The sequence below is a fragment of the Hoplias malabaricus genome, chromosome 3 (assembly GCF_029633855.1).
Source record: "Hoplias malabaricus isolate fHopMal1 chromosome 3, fHopMal1.hap1, whole genome shotgun sequence".
Lineage (NCBI taxonomy): Eukaryota > Metazoa > Chordata > Actinopteri > Characiformes > Erythrinidae > Hoplias > Hoplias malabaricus.
The window spans coordinates 31,058,042-31,076,975 of NC_089802.1; the positions used below are offsets into that span (position 1 = coordinate 31,058,042).

At 40.7% G+C, this 18,934-nt stretch overlaps 1 protein-coding gene across 3 annotated transcripts in view; it reads right to left on the bottom strand.

The window, feature by feature from the left end:
- LOC136691598 (double C2-like domain-containing protein alpha) overlaps nt 1-18,934 on the bottom strand; it is a 68,670-nt gene that overhangs the window by 3,985 nt on the left and 45,751 nt on the right. For all 3 annotated transcript variants that reach the window (XM_066664200.1, XM_066664201.1, XM_066664199.1), the window contains 5 exons: nt 11,205-11,331; nt 9,849-9,908; nt 3,535-3,743; nt 1,308-1,389; nt 472-568 (listed from right to left, as the gene is read on the bottom strand). In XM_066664200.1, the coding sequence (XP_066520297.1) occupies nt 472-568; nt 1,308-1,389; nt 3,535-3,743; nt 9,849-9,908; nt 11,205-11,331 (575 nt within the window). The remainder of the gene's footprint in view (nt 1-471; nt 569-1,307; nt 1,390-3,534; nt 3,744-9,848; nt 9,909-11,204; nt 11,332-18,934) is intronic.

Here is an 18,934-nt window from a genome sequence, read left to right on the forward strand (position 1 = left end):
TCTGACAGCCAACCAATCGCAGTCGTGGTCCACGTCAACGGAACAACGTTGTTACATTTCTGGGGAGGTGTGTGGAATAGAGTATGATGCATTCCTACACATTGCCTACAGTGTAGGTTCGATGCAGAAGCATAACTTGGCCTTTAGAAAGCTGAGTAATGCACTACTAGCAGGTTACATAAGTGCTGCCCTAGTTTTCTTGATGCTGTGCTATAGTCACAGGTAAAACTCCATAATGCTAAAGTGGCTAGCTAGTAGGAAGCTTATTGTGGTACTGCAGAAATATCACATAGCTGAATTAAAGTAAGGAACAGATCACTAATGAAGGTCTAGGTATAGAGTAAGGATAACAACAATGAGGGGTTACAGTCTGTAGCGACACCAGAAAGTGGTTTCAGGAGATTCTAATGAAGTATACAATAAGTTTACTGATACAATGTGAAGAGATTGTACAATAAGAATGCTATTCACCTATGAAATCATTGGACTTTCCCAGATCGTAGTCCCATACTGTAACCTCCAGGGTCTTAGTCGCTAGTTCGTTGAAAGTAATCTCATAGAAGAACTCCTGTGGAGAAGAAAAGGGGAGGTGAGAACACACTGAAATGCTAATATGAATTTAATTTTTTTGACATTTAAATTCAAAGCATGAGCTATTACAGTAGAGAACACATCTGAGCATAATTTGCAAGTAACATTATGCCATTTTAACCTACTTTTTCTGCTTGGATTACTTTTCCTTGCACTTGACATTTACCCGAGTTTACAGTGACTCTTGAAGGGACACATAGAATGTAAAGCACATGCATTTCTCTTAAGCACTTTTAAGAATACACACACACATCCTGGCGAGCTTTCCTACCTTTGTGAGGCCTATACACAATTACTAACCTGTTATCTCCATTAATCTCACAGCTCCAGTGCAAAAAGTTGTAAACTCAAGATACTTGGCCTGTTCTACCTTTCTAGAAGGAGTGGGATCATCTGCATCAAAATAGAATAAGTGATTCGCTCTTCCTCAGTGAACTTAAACTGGCATAAACAGATTTGGGCTGTTCATGTTCTCCTCCTAGCATGTTGAGCTCCAAAGACACCCGGTAGCTCAAAAAGAAGTGGTGGCTGGCTTCACGTGACTCAGAGGAAGCTTGTGCTAATGTTTATCCTCCCTGCTGGCTGGCATTGTGTGATAAGGGAGCTAGTGGGTGGAACTGGATACAACTTAATTATAGAGAAAACTGCACAACAAAACATTTTTTAAACACTACAGAGAGATGCATACGTACGCACAAAAACACACTCGTATATACCTCATTAAACTCAGGGTTCAAGGTTTTTTTAATGACCGCAGTCTTGTGTTTTGATTTCTTCTTCACGTCTGGCTTGAGATAACTGAGAGAAAGGGAGAGAGAGAGGGAGAGAGAGAGAGAGAGAGGAAGGTAGTTAATGAAGAAAATTCGAAACCTCTTTTCAATGGCCCATATTTCTGTTGTTTTTTTTTTGCTTTTAATGCGGTACGTGCCTATGCATACCTGTCACAGAACAAAGACAATGTGTGTCTGTTTGTGTGTGTGTTTGTGTGTGTGTGAACACTGAATATTATATAGTGAATGTGTGAGATGGGGAGTGTGTGGATGACGTATTTTTTAGTTGCCCACAGGGGAATAAATTGTTGTGTGTGTGTGTGTGTGTGTAGGAACCAATGAGAAGAAATTAAAGAGGAAAGCAAGGACACAGAACATTTCATTGCTGGCCAAAAAGCATCTCCAGAATTCCTCCAAGTTATGTTTCTCTGCTGGGTTCAAATTAAAACTGAGTTACATGGAAAGCAGAGCTAGAGGAATCTGGAGAAGTGGACAACTGTAAATAGGACAGCAAAGACACAAAGTCTCATTTACGTGAAGCTCCACTCCTCCATGTGACTCCAGGAGCTGTGATCATTTCCACGGATTATTAGAAGTATAATTTATATGAACAAGCGACTGCAAGCCAGCGCCGCTAAGATTGGTCAATAGTCACTTAGTTGATTAAGTGAACACTGTTGATTAAAGAAAAGAAATAATAAATGCATTAGTGGTGTGTTTATTTAAATTGAAATGTGCTTAACATACACTCTGTAATAGTTATATGGTCCACGCAGTTATTTTGACAGTTTGCAAGGGCTGATATTTCCGGGGGAAAACACTTGTTACACAGACCAAACCTATAAAGAGCAAGGGTTATTTATTTATTTATTTATTTATTTGCAGAACGATGAAATCAAAATAGATTAAAGAAGCTGAAATAAAGAGAAAGTAGATTTAAAAAAAAGCCAAATAAGAACCTCCAGAGAGGATGGTTAAAGACAGAAAAATGAAGGTGAAAGAGAAAGGAAATATAATAATAAGAACACAAAAATGCAAGAAAAGATGAAGAAATGGGTGAAAAAATAAAACATAATTGAATGAGTGAATGGCGTGGACTGAAACAAGAAAAAAAAGAAAGAGTAGTGGTGAAGGAAAGAAAGGATTAAACACAATGATGACTGTGATCATAAGCTTTAGGACATCAGTGGCTTTCAAGTAAATATAGCAGGAGACCCACTTTACCCTCTGACGTCTGTCAAGATTTGTCACTCTACCATCACACACACTCACTCACACCACTGACACGCATCAAGCCTGAAAATAATGCTACCCTAAACAGCCATTTCAGTGTCTCTTTAACAAGCCTTCACAGATACTACATCATTATTTCCCCTTTAGGGAAATTCAAATAGTATTTTAAAGAGTCAGTTACACAGAAATCAGCAATTTCCTTTTTTGTTCTTGGTTCTAACTGAGACACATACAAAGTAAATTCACCCGTGGTAAATCAACATTATTAGTGTTAACATTACAACAGTGTTCATATAACAATGTTCATTTAACACTGGTGAATTTACTGTGTAGGGAATAAACCATGATGTGTAAACTTTGCAGAGAGCTGATTGGCTAGAGACACTTGTCAATCAAGACAAAATGCAGACATCCAGCACAAACTCGCCATTTGTAAAATCTCCAAGCTACAGCAGCGATCACATTTGTTTTTAACTGGCTCATAATGGCTGCTTGTAAATTTATGCCATCGTCTTTTGAAAAGGCTCAAACACTCCTCGGATTGGTGGCTAAGGAAAGACTACAGCCAGAGTTGAATGTGCAACAAGGAACGAAAAGTCTTTGTTTGTACTGTCTGAAAAAAAAAAATAAAACAGCATGAGAATACTGTTCAGTAAACAATGCTTAACCTTACCACCACTGTTGTTGTGGTTTGCAAAGCCTGCAGTTCCTGTAAGTTACCCAGACAGAAATGTGATCTTTGACTGACAGAATATGAACAAAAGATTGTAGAAATAACAACTGAATCGATCCTGCAATGCATACTGTTCTGAGGCTTCCTTCATTGTACAGCATGCCTCCCTTGTGGACGTATGCTCAGCCTGCTAAACAGGAATGACTAAGTATATTAATGAAGCATTTCTGTCTAACAGCAGGGTATATGGAAGTCTGGCATGCTTACGTTTTGACGTAGGGGTCGGAGAAGCCATTGACATCCATGGCTGCCAGGTGTGCGCAGCGTCTGACCCCCACACAGAGCCCCCCCTTGGCTCTCTCCTTGGTTTCTGGTGGGACCTCTCCACCTTCAGAATCTTGAGCTGGAGCCAGGAACTGCAGACACAGGAGCAATCGCCCCCGCTCCTCCAAACTCCGCTGCTGCTCTGTCTCCCACTGTAAACACACGGCAGTGAAAATTAGACAAGGCAGCTGCTGCACTATTGGGTGCCCTTGTTCAAATTATGTTTTGTACATTTGCATTACTACTCATATCACTATACAGTGCACATAGAACATTTGTGTTCAATCCTGCCTGCCTCCCAAAGTTACATAGTGCCGTTTCTGCTGTGCAGAGCCCTGAGTAGCAATGTCAGAGGCTCTCTTCTGCCTAGTACAGCTCAGTGCAGCATCACAATCATTCTGAAACTGTTATATTAAGGGAAAAACTACCTAATGTTGCTTAAAGCAGTTGATATACACTGTACGTTGAATTAATAGGTAATAAGACAGTAATATCTGTCAAATCCCAATGAATTATTAAACATTTATCTGCTGGTATAATTCCCATATTACAGTCCATATCTAGTTATTAGAATAGTGCCTTAACATAAGTATGTAATTAAAATAAAATTTACAGTCGAACAGCAATAATGACCCCTATAGGTTAGTACATCTAATACCTGCTACGAATGAGAAGCTGTTAGCTGTAGTTACATTTCTGGCTGTTTTTCTCTACACGTTGAGTAATCAGCTTAGCTGAAAGTGGATTTTACCCAGAGTGGAAAATGGTTCTGAGACTTTGCTCCTATATGATTTCTCGCTCATGTTTCACTCTGATGAATTCCCATCTGTTTTAAACTTGACATAACAACGAACCCCAATGCAGCTCACCACAGGTCGCTACCTTGGGAAGGATGATTTGAATTTCTGGAATGTGGCTCATAAACTCAGAATAGTTAGGCTCTGGAATACATGAATAGCAATAAAGTACTCCTCAGTGGAAGGAAGTAGGGTCTGTTGTTGTGTTGTTATTGCTGCGTCTGCTTGGTATTCGGAAAGAAATTCGCTGGAGATGTGGAGAATCTATCTTCTGGAGATAAGCCCAGGAGATACGCAGAATAAACTTAGTGTGATCAATGGTGCTTTCTCAATTGCTTGAGAACAAGCTTCTGCCCAAGGTTCCAGAGACATGTGCCTTTTTTTTATTATTTGTTTGTTTGTCTGCACTGGATTTATCAACTCAATCTAACAACAGCGGCAATGCTTTATTTTTCTCTCCGTCACAATCCATTCTACCTGCTTTGAGATGTCAGCTAAATTAATTCGCTCAAATTCTTTACCCAACGTGCCAAAGCTATTCTACCAATCCCTCGGGTCCCTCACACATTTAACAATCATGTCAGCCTCAATTAGACTCCACCTAGCTGACAGAAGGTAACAAGGGACAACACAGTGAACTATGACCTATGGTATATACCAGTTCAGCTGAGAAAAAAGCCTTGGCAAAAGAAAAGACCACTCAACTTTGACCTCTGCCATTTACAATTCAGGCGAGGAAGAGTGCTCCAAGGAAGAGTTTTCAGAGTTTAGCTTCATAATATTATTAAAGCTGACGCGTCTTGTGCAACTGCAGGATAATAATCAAGCAACAGCAAGAAGAAAAACCACAGTACACCATGTTTTCAAATGTCTCTCAGATATACACCTTGGTATGAAACCGTATGCCGTATTAGGTTTGAACTGTGCCCAGGACAAAGTACCCCAAAGTTTTCCAGCACCAGTAAACTCAAACACTCTGATTCACTCTGAGGTAAAAAAAACAAAACAACAACAACAAAAAAAAAAAAAACAATGTGATTAAACCTTAAAACTTAAAGATTATGCAAAACTCTGCTGTTGTATTTCCACTTGGGACTCTACTATACTATAAACACTCCAATCTCAAAAAAAAAATCAGGAATGATTATGATGATCAGGAATCATATGCTTCTACAAGCTGTTTGGATGGCTCCCTTATCATGATGTCGCAATAAGAAAATTTGCATAGAATCACTGTGGCACCACCACTCACCTGCATAAATATGGGATGGGTGGGGTGTGGCCAGCAACAACCTATTTACATAGAAGTGACAGAGCCCTTAAACAGCTCATTCTGAAAGGAACTGAAACTGGCAAGAATAGAGTTGCTGAGATCTCTCTATGTGAGAGTGATTTTTTTATGTGTGATGTTTTGTATAGTCCATAGATTTATTCTAAATTGTTTAAAGAGGTATAATATGTCCCCTTTAAAAAAAATTAAGATGTTTTTGGGGTTTTTCCCCAGATTGTCTTCCAATGTTGTGGAGAAATTTAATCCAGCAAGGGCCAGCAGTTTGTGTGCTAATGCTAACAGCTAAGCTATGTTTTATGAAGTAAAAAATAACAAACAAACAATGTAGGTAATGTTTTAACTTTCTGTATTATATAAATCTTATGAAAATTCAGTTTAAAATCAGATTTTAAGGGTTTACTTCAGGTTGAATCTCGAACTCCCAAAGTTTGTAACTATCTTTAGAAGAGCAGACCAGCAAGTTTCAACCAAAGACTAAGCTAAACCAAGAAACTATCTGGGGCCAATTCAGACCTGACTGATTCATTCACTGATACATTTCCTATTTAAAAGGGTGTGTAAGGGTGAAGTTGCTCTGTCATATTTTTGTTTAGTTTGGCTATTAACTTTTCCCTTGAATATTCAAATTGTTTATGCTAATTTTTTTAATTGGTTCTGATATTCACAGTATGTTGTTGGGTTCTTATAATAAATTAAGGAGAATGATGAATGCTGGAATATGCTAATAGTTGGTGGGGGATGGAATATGTTGGAGCATGTTTACAAGGTTGGTTTCTTGGACAATTTTAGTGGCAGATGTTTGTATTTGGTGGGAAATGTTGACATTTTGGGGGGGGATTTTGGTGTTTGACAATGAAGATTGGATTTTCCTGAGGAATTCTAGTGTTTGTTGGAATATCCTGAAATTCACATTCTACTGTTGAAAAAGAGTTTTAAAAATATTGGTGATTGGAAATTGGGATTGCCATTTCGACTAAAAAAAATTGGAAATTGCTGATTGCCATTTGGAAAGTGTAAGAATTTATGCGTGTTGGAAAATATTTGTATTGAAGGAGATCAAAATGTTTCATGGTGAATGTTGACGTTAAGTGGAAAATACTGGATTGCGTTGAGGGTTTTTGTTAGTGACCTTTGGAGGTTGTTGCAGAATGTTGGTGTTTGTTGATAATTTTCAGTGTTTATTGGAAACTGTTGGAGTTTATTGAGAATCTGGATAGTGGCATCGTATGTTGGAGTGTTTTGGAGTTTGTTAGAAAATGGCGGTTAATGAAGAAAAAGAGAGGGGTGATGGTGGATGATGATGCTGGACAGGGAATGCTTGGGAATTTTCTAACAATCGTTGGATCGGTTCTGCTAGTAACAAACTGACTGTCAACCTTAGGATGTTCTTATATGTTGAGGAATATCGACTGTCAATATTCTGGGTTAGCAGAGCTAAAGCAGAGCTATAATCAATAATCCATTCAAACCAGTAACAAGCAGACATCCAACGTTAGGACGTTGTTGATTTGGGGGAATATTGACATTGTTGTTGAAGTCTGAAGGAAATTAATGGTTTCTCTTTGTTCTTTACTTTGAGTTATTTTCTTGGATCAATGTCATTTCCCTTCACCTCCTCTACACTAGAACTCAAAAAGCAACAAACACACTGTTGGGTTATTCTCAAACCCAAGTCTGTGTCATTCTGTAATGAACTGGTTTCTACTTTCTACTGACAAGCTGCCAGCAGGCTGGAAAGCAGATGGCAGGAGGACAGAAGACCAAGGGAGCAGAAGATAGGGAGGAAGAGTGAAAAACGAGCTCCAAAATCCAGAGGAGAACAGACCAACAGAGTGTGAGTCACTCATGACCATAAGCAGCTCGATGTGTACAGCCTTGAGTATTTATAGCCTTCCAGTGCCACATTATTTTCAGCGGTACGTGCGCCGTCAGTTTCATATGTGAAGTCACCCAAGTGCTCTGCAAAAACCCTCTACTGAGAAAGCCAGGACTCCAAAAAAGATTCTCAAATATGCCAAGACCAGAGGTTCTAAATACGTTAAAGACAAGATGTAATTTTCTTTATCTGCTTGACTACATCCTCCTCCATCACTCAGCACCTCTTTTTCCAAGAGAAAAGACAAAAGCGATCATTAGCTACATCAGGTTTTTGCAAGTAACCTTTTAAAGAGTCAAAAAGTTTATTAATTTAGGCTATGTAAACCAGATCTGTAATATTTTAGAGATATATTAAGACTGCCAACCAAAGAGCAGACCCACAAAACATGATGCAGAGGTGTAGCTGGACTGAGGAGGGGATAAGTGTTTGTGTTGCTCTGGTGTCAGCCAGAAGGGAATGTATTACACCTTGGAGTTTTTGGTTACTCTCAGAGTTTCTTCTTCATGCTCTGAGCTTCATCTGATGCTCATGCGCTATAAATAAACTTGAATTGAATTAAACTAAAAGGGTGTCATGGGGGAAAAATAGGAATTAGAAAAAAATAAATTATCTATAATCTGTTACAACAACAATAATAATAATAATAATAATAATAATAATAATAATAAAACTTATTAATATTGATTTATTCATTTTCTGAAATCACTTTATCAAGATTTTGTTGGGTCTGGAGCCTCTCCAGAATTACTGGACACAAGGAAGGATCACACCCTGGATAGGACACCAGCCAATCAGAAGGCATCACACACTCACCCACACCTATGAACATGGCTGCACAGCCAATCCACCTACCAACATATATGTTTGGACTGTGGGAGGAAACCAGAACACCTGGACTCCTCACAACAAGGATTAAACCCAGAACCCTGTAGCTGTGTGACAGCAACACTACAACTACTACTACCACTACTACAAATATTATTATTATTATTATTTTATCACCAGAATTTGGGAAATCAGTGCAGCACGATGGCGCAGCAGGTAGGTGTCACAGTCACACAGCTCCAGGGACCTGGAGGTTGTGGGTTCAAGTCCCGCTCCGGGTGACTGTCTATGAGGAGTTTGGTGTGTTCTCCCCCGTCTGTGTGGGTTTCCTCCGGGTGACTGTCTGTGAAGAGTGTGTTGTGTTCTCCCTGTGTCTGTGTGAGTTTCCTCCGGGTGACTGTCTGTGAGGAGTGTGGTGTGTTCTCCCTGTGTCTGCGTGGGTTTCCTCCGGGTGACTGTCTGTGAGGAGTGTGGTGTGTTCTCCCTGTGTCTGCGTGGGTTTCCTCCAGGTGACTGTCTGTGAGGAGTTTGGTGTGTTCTCCCTGTGTCTGTGTGGGTTTCCTCCGGGTGACTGTGAGGAGTTGGTGTGTTCTTCCTGTGTCCGCATGTGTTTCCTCCGGGTGCTCCGGTTTCCTCCCACAGTCCAAAAACACGCGTTGGTAGGTGGATTGGTGACTCAAAAGTGTCCGTAGGTGTGAGTGTGTGAGTGAATGTGTGAGAGTGTGTGTATTGCCCTGTGAAGGACTGGCTCCAGACCCACCACGACCCTGAACCTGATAAGCGCTTACAAACAAGGAATGAATTTGGGAAAGTCATATAAACCAAAGTTACAAGTCATAATATACATGAAATCAGAAATGGAAGCATAACACAAAATTTCCAATAAAGCAGCTGAAACCTCAATAGATTTCTCCCAAAATTTTTTATTGATTAATGATTTATAAAAGTTGGATGATAACGCTTTTGTGTGTGTGTGTGTGTGTGTGTGTGTGTGCGTGCGTGTGTGCATAATGTCGAATAATGTCAATAAAACTCCTCAAATCAGTCTTCCTCATTAACACACCAGTAAACCTTCCTGCCTCTCCAAGAAATCTTAGCTTTAAGACATCCATTTTTCTTACTCTCTTCCCTTCTTTCTCTTTCCTGATTCCACTTGTCAAGCGCTTTCGCCCTGGCCTCATTTGGCTAATAAGCAGGTCTCAGGAAGTGATCTGCTGAACTGGTTTTGCCTGGCTGTGTCAAATGGTCCGGTAATGAGCCAGCCACATAAAAGAGGGGCACAGCTGCTGTCCTCAGAGGAACTGAATGGGCTCTCTCCCACTTCAGTTAAATATTTAGAGGCAGAGAGGGAGTGTGGGCAGGGCAAAGAGCTTTACTGGTGTGCAAAAGGGAAAGGAAATGGGATCAAAACTGGTACCTGGATTTGTAGTCAGGGAAGTGGAAGGAGAGAATAAAGACTTTTTACCTCTCTTAGATAGCAGGAGATCCCTCTAAGTGCTGTGCTCATTGCAGTAGGAGATGCTAGCTGTAAAAGACAGGGGTACTGTTTGAGTACATCACTAACACATGCTAACATAGCTAATAATAAGGAAAACTAGTGGAAACAGCATGATCCATTTGCACAAATTCATTACACATGATACAGTCATGCTAACATAGCTTTCATGCATCATTAGCAAATTTCAGCTGAAGATTCCAGCTGAAAATAACTTTTAGCTAACTTGCTAATATCTGAAATTTTAATGGTGTGATTCTAAGTAGTGTCCATTAGATTTCACTGTCTTCAATATGAGTGGTCACAAAATAAAGAATATAGAAACCCATTCAGAAATAGGAGAATGGATGGGATTAGCTTGCATAGTGTTAACTACTCATTAGTTTTCTACTCAAAAGTATTCCCTTACAAATGCTAAAATGATTAATAGTAAGTGAAAAGGAGCAGTTATCAAAATATGATATAAGTAGCCAGATGTCTCTAAAGCTGCTTTGTGATTACATTTTCTTGTTTTATAAATAAAAACTGATTGATTGATTATGACACATCGACTGTGCTAAATATACTCATGATAGGCAACATAGCAGTTGCTAGGAATATTTTGGTTTCCCCAAGTTGTCCCTTAGCATTCTCAGAAATTTCAGGCTAATTAAGAGCTTAACATTTCCCAAAGTAAGTCAGAGTAATAATTAATTAAACAATGCTTACTATAGCCCACAAACATACTGTTGAAGCTAAACTCATAATCACAACAAGGGTTTAATATTAAGTAAAAGTAAAACCAGTTAGCGTAAATATTTGATACCACTACCACTTTTTCATCAGTTTCCTCAGTCCTCTCCTACCATTATGTGAAAATATCTTACCAGTTGTTGTGTTGCAGCTAACAATGAATGAAAACTACTGCCACAAGTGCTAAGTAGTAACTCAATACTGTTTACCTACAATTAAATATTTGTACTAGGGAGTAGCTGGCCTGGGAATTCTGCAATCCTGGTTATTATTCCTCATTAGCCACTCCAGCAGTTGCTACTAATAAGGAAATGTTCAGTTTCCCCAAGCTCTGTCTTTGCACTAGAAGAAAGCTTGTCGTTGTGATGCTGACTCAACCGTTCCTAATTGGGATTTAGAATTTGAATCAATACACGTCAAAGCTGTTTGCTTCCGCGTTTCCTGTCTTTCTGCTCTTTGAAGAGTCCGCCGTCTGCACCTTCGTTAAGCCTATAAACAGGGGAATATCTGAATAATTCATATGTTTTGTCTGCCCCCTCTGGGCCCTGAGCATGTCCATCTTCCGGACCAAGACACACACACACTCACACTCACTGGGGGTGGGTGTTCCAGGCAGACGTTGAAGTGCTTGGGTTGGTCAGGCTTCACTCGACGGAGGGCCACCCTTGACTCCCCGATGAACTCATTATGCGTCAGCTTGTCCTCATCACACACAGACACCCTGGGAGATGGAGGGAGGGAGAAAGAGAGATCAAAGGGAGAGATGTGCATTTGCACAAATAATGTCATTCCAGGTCATGCAGAAACAAAACTTGTCATACACATACAAACATGACATAGAGAAGTTGTACACGAGTCAAGCACGAGTCAGTGTCTAAAAGCTACTATTAGCCATTCTGACATCTTCCAATTCATTAAAGCGAGGTTCAGTAAAAGATCCACTATCTGAAGATGTGTTCTGTGTCATTTTAAAAACATATATATTTATACCCTGTTTTTTTTCCATCTCCATGGTATTATCTAAACTGACCCTTCCCACACAATGTCAGTAACACTGGGAAGGTGAGAACAAACATGTGCTTCCTCCGAGAGTTGTGTCAACCACCTCTTGTCGCTCTGCCATCAATGTGCATCACTGGACAATCCTCCGCATCAGAGGAAAACAGTGAATGCCCAGAGCTGTCACATCAGCTTACAGAAGCCCTTGCTGGCTGGCATCATGCTGTGTAATGAGGGGAGGAATTGGGCCATCTCCTAGGATGCTCTGCCTTGTAAGGTTTCCCGATGATCGGGCCAACATTTAGCCCACTGAGCCCTTCGGGGGCCCCCTTTACAAATTATTTATATTAAAACATCACTCAGCAGAACGTGGCTCCTGTCCTGGTGTCAAAAATGGTTGACGCTATGTTCAGCTACATGTTGAAATGTTGTTCTTTGCTATTTGAGATCGTTGTCACCATTTTATTCACATTCAGTTCCCAACCTCTCCACTTCCACGGTGGGTCCAGAGACTACTCAAAATCACTCAGCACAAGGCAGGAGCACACTCTGGACAGGGTGCCAGTCCCTTACAGGGCATTACACACTGACACTTTTGGAAAATTTAGCATGGACAATCCACCTACCAACATGTTTTTGTACTGTGGGAGGAAACCCATGCGGACACAGAGAGAATACACCAAACCCCTCATACACAATCACCCGAGTCAGGGCTTGAACTCAGAACTGCAGGACCCTAGAGCTGTGTGACAGTGACACTACCTGTTGCCTGACTGTGCTGCCCAAATGACCCAGAGATGCGATTTGTTGTGGTAAAAACGGTAGCACAAGCTAGGCAGCATTCCAACTCAATTAAGTTTCACCAGCTCATTCAGGAACTCTTAAGCATAAATCTGATATCTGTAAACCATATTGACAAACCTGTAAATCTTCAGTAAAGTGCTGGGTGCAATGTGAGCACAACCTCAGGGGATTTTAAAAAACACATATTGGTGTCTTTTGACTTCTACCCAGATAGCAATGAATGTTTGGCCAAAATGTGGCACATCTGCAGTTGTATTATGGCCCACATTTGAAAAGCCTTGAATAGTGGCATTGTCTCAGGGTACGTCTGGCTACCTACAGCTTTTATAGGCCAGATATCAGGTGCGTTGTGGAACAAATCTGGGCCACATTTATCTCATAACATGTACCGTAACAGTCAAATGCTAATTAGTTTAAATAATTCAAATGTATGCAAACCATTTTTTGGCCTACTGTTTTTAAGACTCAAAGTTCCCTTGATGTTATTCAGCATCTTCTAAGACACAATGTATTCAGACAGGCTGACTGGATCTCGTCCTCTCAGGAGGAAATTGAGGATTCTTCTTAAGTATTTAAGCTCAGATTAAAACCACAAAATGCTATTGACATTGTGTCCTGATAACGGAGCCTTCAGACACAGTCATATCAGGAATGAATGAGATTGAGGTAATTATTCATTGAGCAATGCCTTGTGTTGCTCGGATGTCATAAATGAAAACATTATTTATTTAGGGAAAGACAACAGATTTTCCTTTTGGCCAGTGGCTAGTCTTTTCATGCCAATTTACTGGAATTAAATTTCAAATGATTAGTTCTTCATAAGTTAATTATTCTAGTCTTGCAGTGTTTGGTTGCAGTCCTTTGCTTGAGGACTGGAATGTAGGGATGTAGCTCAAAGCTGTTGAATGATTAAGAACTGGAATATCCCATGGTTGTGTTACTTTTCTTTGATTTAAGCTGGAAACATTCAGTAGAAATCCCCTGGAAGGGACGCCAGTCCTTCACAGGGCAACACATACACACATTCACTCACACCTACGGACACTTTCGAGTCGCCAATCCACCTGCAACCTGTGTTTTTGGACTGTGGGAGGAAACCGGAGCACCCGGAGGAAACCCACGCGGACACGGGGAGAACACACCAACTCCTCACAGACAGTCACCCGGAGCTGGAATCGAACCCACAACCTCCAGGCCCCTGGAGCTGTGTGACTGCGACACTACCTGCTGCGCCACCGTGCTGCCCCTTGCCAAGTTTTGGTACTGAATTTAGCACATGGACAGATCCCAGGAAGAAGGCTGCTTAACAAAATTCTCCTTGATAACAAAATAACAACCAGTAAATGGGAGGCCATTTGTTAGCATCATTTACTGGATTTTTCTTGACAATGAATTCCAGTGCCCAATGATTCCAGTTAGGCACAGGATGAAGTGGTTACAGAGGGTTGAATGAATTAATGAATTGATGAGTTTGATTTGCATTAAACCATTTACCACTGAAAACTGTATCCATCCAGAACTCTACTAATAAGACTTTATCATAGTATCGTAACTAGACAGATTTCATCAGAGAAATATTTCATACTATCAGCTGCTAACTACTTTACTACTTTTTATGTTGGAGCAACACTAGTTAGTAATTTTACCTTAAAATAACACATTCAAAATCAGTGTGATGCTTTACTGAATTTTAATTAGGAGAATAGAGGCTCTGTGTTTGCAGCACTGCAGACACTGCACTATGTAGCTTTGGAGGAGTAGTCCCCCACCCTGGTTTCAGGACAGTGCAGTAAATGTGAATTTCACTCTGCAACTGTAGGGGGAGCCCAGGAGCAAAAATATCAAATCTTATCTGGTGTTGCTTTAAGGAAATATAATCCAAGTAAACACAGTGAGCTGCTCTAAGCTATGTTACAGTAAAGTGTGGCTGTCTTTTTTTAATAAATGTTCATACATTTTATTAATTTATTCACTTCTGTAATTCAATTTCTACTAATTCTTTCTCTATACTTTCAGGTTAATTACATTAACATCCTAAGCTCTAAGAGTATCGGTACAAATGACAGTGTCACAGTGTCTTCAGCTACTTTTTTGGTCTATTCATTTAGTGGTGTTTCATTTGACCAAGGCCAGCTAAAACCTGAAATAGAAGGGTCAGTTTTCAGCAGAAAAAAAGGACGTGGGAGCTCCGTAATGTCACCAAAGCCCGGTGGCCAAAGGCCCATGTACCACTCTGTGCACAACTAACACACTTCTCCTCTGTTAATAACACCTGGTGAAAAAGAGCAGGTCTGGAGGCAGTAAGCCTATGTGGCGAGTTCTGACCTTTGATATATGGCAACATTTTGAATAATAATTCATCAGTTTGTACAGTATATGGGAGTGCTGTTACCCTATTAGTGCAGGAATACTTCAGTGTTGTTTAAATAATCTGTACAAGCCCATCTAGGTATTCATTCATTCATTCATTCATTCGTTCATCTGTAACCGCTTATCCACTTCATGGTTGTGGTGGGTCCGGAGCCTACCCGCAATCATTGGGCACAGTCAGTCCAACACAGGACACCATACACATTCACACATTCAGTGTAGCATAGTCAATCAACCTACCAACATTAGCATTTTTTGGACTGTGGGAGGAAACCGAAGCACACACTGTAAAACCATAAGCAATGCAGACACAGGATGGACACACCACAATCCTCACATGCATCATGCAAAATATTGACAGAAAATGTACAGGTTATTCAATAATTTTCTGTGTGGTGGAAGTCTATCTGGAATCATTGGGTGCACACCTTGGATGGGACACCAAGGTGTGCACACTCACACCAATGGACACTTTCAAACAGCCACTATCAGCATTTGTGTTTTTCAGACTGTGGGGGGAAACTAGATCACCAGATGAAAACCCATGTCGACACAGGGAGAACACACTACACACCTCACATACAGTGACCTGAGGCTGGTTTTGAACCCACAACCCCAAGACCCTGGAGCTGTGAGAGCGACACTATTGACATGCCACCAATATATTTTTAGTTATTCGTTTAAAAAAAGGGCAAAAATTAAGTGTAAAAACCTAAGCAAAGTAATATCAGTCGAGTGGAACTCCCTATCCCTCTTGCTACAATTGGTTTTGAGAGTGTTTAATCCCTGGTCATACCTCAGCCATCTTTTCGGTGGTGTGTGTGCGTGCGTTTTAGTATGGCCCTCCCTTTATTTAATTAGCAATATGCTACCCAAAATGGCAGTTAGTGTTCTCCTCCAAGCATGCTGAATGACATTGTGTCAGCAGCAGTGGGGTTACATCTTTACATCTCGGAGGAAGCATGTCCTTGTCTTCTCTTTCCTGGCTTGAAAATATCATATGATTGGGAGCTGTAATTGGCAGCTGGAATTGAATTTAGCAGTAACTGAAGGAGGAGAGAGAATAACACACAGCCTGGTACCTAGCTCCAGCATTTCAAACTTGGGGAAAACTTGATCTGTTCACTTGTTTCAAGGTAAAGAGGAGGAGCCTATTTCTGTCTGCGGTAATCAACAGAAAAACTGTAGAACGACAGAGTAATAATCTATCTTCTTGAACGTAAAGGTTTCACTGCAATTCAATCCTAAGACACAGTACAGGAGAAGAAAAGGGAAGCAGGGTTGGAGAACAAAGAGGAAGATGAGCAGAAGACAAAGAGACGACAGTGCAAGAAAAGGAAGGGGAATCTGGGTAGGCCTATTTCTGAGAGTCCTGCTTTCTGACAGTGTCGGGATCCTCTTTGTTCAGGCAGTCTCTTCATACCATTTCTCTCTCTCTTTCTCTTTCTCTCTCTCTTTTGGTTTTTGGAGGATTGGGAGCAGAGTTGCAAAATTGGGTCCTGTCAACGGCCTCCGGAAGTCCCTGGACATGCAGAAGCACGTGCATTGCGCCAGATGAGCGTTGCCCCGGGAAACAGTGTGAGCCGATAGTCGTTTAAGGACCAGCCGGTAATTTACTGTGCATCACCCTGTCATCCCCAGTGAAAAACCAGAATCCAGCCTCGCACTCACTGATGCTGAAGAGAAATGCCAGAACGAGAGAGAGAACAATAATGAGCGATGAGTGTGGAAGGATGGAGGGATTAACATACTTAATCTTTACATGGGGGTAAATGATCATTCTCCTCCTGGAGTAGCAGCTGACATTTCCCAGCAGTCGGCAAAGTGTTTGGAATACGTCGATTGGAATAAGTCAAGTCTGTCTCGTTAGTGTGGAGAGGTTTGAAGCAGCCCTGGATCAATTTCAGCTGGTGTGAAGGTAGCAATTTATATGCAGAACACCTCATTTCGAGCATAATTTACCAACAGTGAATTTCACAGCGGGTCATCGTTTTATTGTCAAAAAATAAGGTCTAAAAAGGCTTAAAGACGTATGAGAACAAGCTAATAAACAGCTGAAATGGGCAGCTAAGATGATGTATTGATAATATAGAAGAAACTCTAGTGTGCACTCTGGCTTCAAAGTTGTGAGAGTGTTGAAATCCAGCTGTGTTATTCATGTATTTCTACTGAGTTTGAGATGGCAGCAGATGATGAGTTGAGTCCAGTTTGGGAGTCAGTGTGCAATGGGCACTCTCTAAATTCATGCTCCCTGGCACATGTCAAAAATAGACCCAGAGAGTATTGGATGGTATTGCTTTAGTGCTCTGTGCAATACTGGCCAGTGTGAAAGGCAACACTGATTAATATAATTGTATACGGTGTGCGCCACGGTGCGGCACATTGACCTCGTCTGGTGTAAATTAGCTTTAGTTTTTTTCGTGTTTCTTAGCAACATATTGTCAGCTGTATCTCTCAGAAAATATGCATCAATGCTGATATTAACCAACCAGCACCCCGTGAAATGGCACCTGCTGACACGGATTGTTCATCAAGCCTCCATCTTACAACCTCAAAACAAGTGACACAAAAGAAGAACATCAGCTGATGAACCGAAGAAGCTGAAGGTGTTCTTAAAACAATACCAAGATGTTAACTTGGGGCGGCACGGTGGTGCAGCAGGTAGTGTCACAGTCACACAGATCCAGGGATCTGGAGGTTGTGGGTATGAGTCCAGCTCCGGGTGACTGTCTGTGTGGAGTTTGGTGTGTTCACTCTGTGTTAGCATGGGTTTCCTCCCACAGTCCAAAAACACAAGTTGGTAGGTGGATTGGTGACTCAAAAGTGTCCATATGTGTGAGTGAATGTGAGAGTGTGTGTCGCCCTGTGAAGGATTGGCGCCCCTTGCAGGGTGTGTACCTGCCTTGCGCCTAGTGATTCTGGGTCGGCTCCGGACCCACCGTTACCCTGAACTGGATAAGAGTTACAGACAATGAATTAATGACACTTAACATATACTGAGTGTACTAGTCATATGTAATTTTTGTCACTCTTCTAATACAATTGAAATTAATTTCCTTGAGCTGCCTGCCTCAACTCTAAAACACATTAAAATGAGCTTACATTTTTTATAGAATATAAAATAAAAATCACTAATAAAAATGATGCAGAAGCACACTTATGATGAGAATTTGACTTACACAACACAAATGTTTATAAGCATATACATATATTTAAAGTTGCAGAAATAATAATATTAGTACATTCAGTATATATTAAGTGTAACTTAATGTAATTTAAATTACATATTATGATGAACTACAGATTAGTGGTTCCAAAATAGTACACTTTAAGTACACTCTTCCAGGATTGAACTTTTGAGATGAGCAAAAATCCTCCTGAAGTCTCCAAATGGAAGATGTAATGAAGGAGTAAAATATGGACCTAACCCTAACTTCTAAAGTTAACTTTTTTTTTGTGCTTGTATGTAACAGCAGTTTCGACTGGACATTAAACAAATGTCATCTCTGCGCACCTATAATTTAGTCCACTGCATTTGTTTAGAGTGTGCTATTTGTGTCTGTTTCTGTGGAGGTTCATATGAGCCCTCACCTGCCTTCGGCGCTCTAACTCAGCCCGAGAACGCCAACACCCACCATCCTCTATTTCTCTCGGGCTCTCCCTTGCTTTCACACTCACACAAACACACACACTCTCACACTACTCACATACTCGCAAACTCTCCAAGGGTCAGTGAAATTAAATGCCCCCCAGAACTAACTCTGACCTCAATCTGTCAGTACAGCTGGGAGAGAGAGAGACAGAGAGAGAGAGAGAGAGAGACAGAGACAGAGACAGAGACAGAGAGAGAGAGAATGTGCTGACAGTAAACAATCATAGAGGAACGCTGCAGGTAGCACAGGGTAATAAGGCCAAAACAATCTTATTATTTTCAGACATTTGGGTCAGGCACAATATATCAGTTTTGACAATTTCAATATTACAGTGCACATAATGCCATCGGAATAATGTTTTTGAGGACATTAGAGGTGGACTGGTACACACACTACAGCCTGTTAGCAAGAATTTGTCATGGTGATGCATCATCAAAGGCCAGAATCAATATTTTATGGTGTATAGTATGACAGTAGACTGCTGACTGCTTGTCTAAT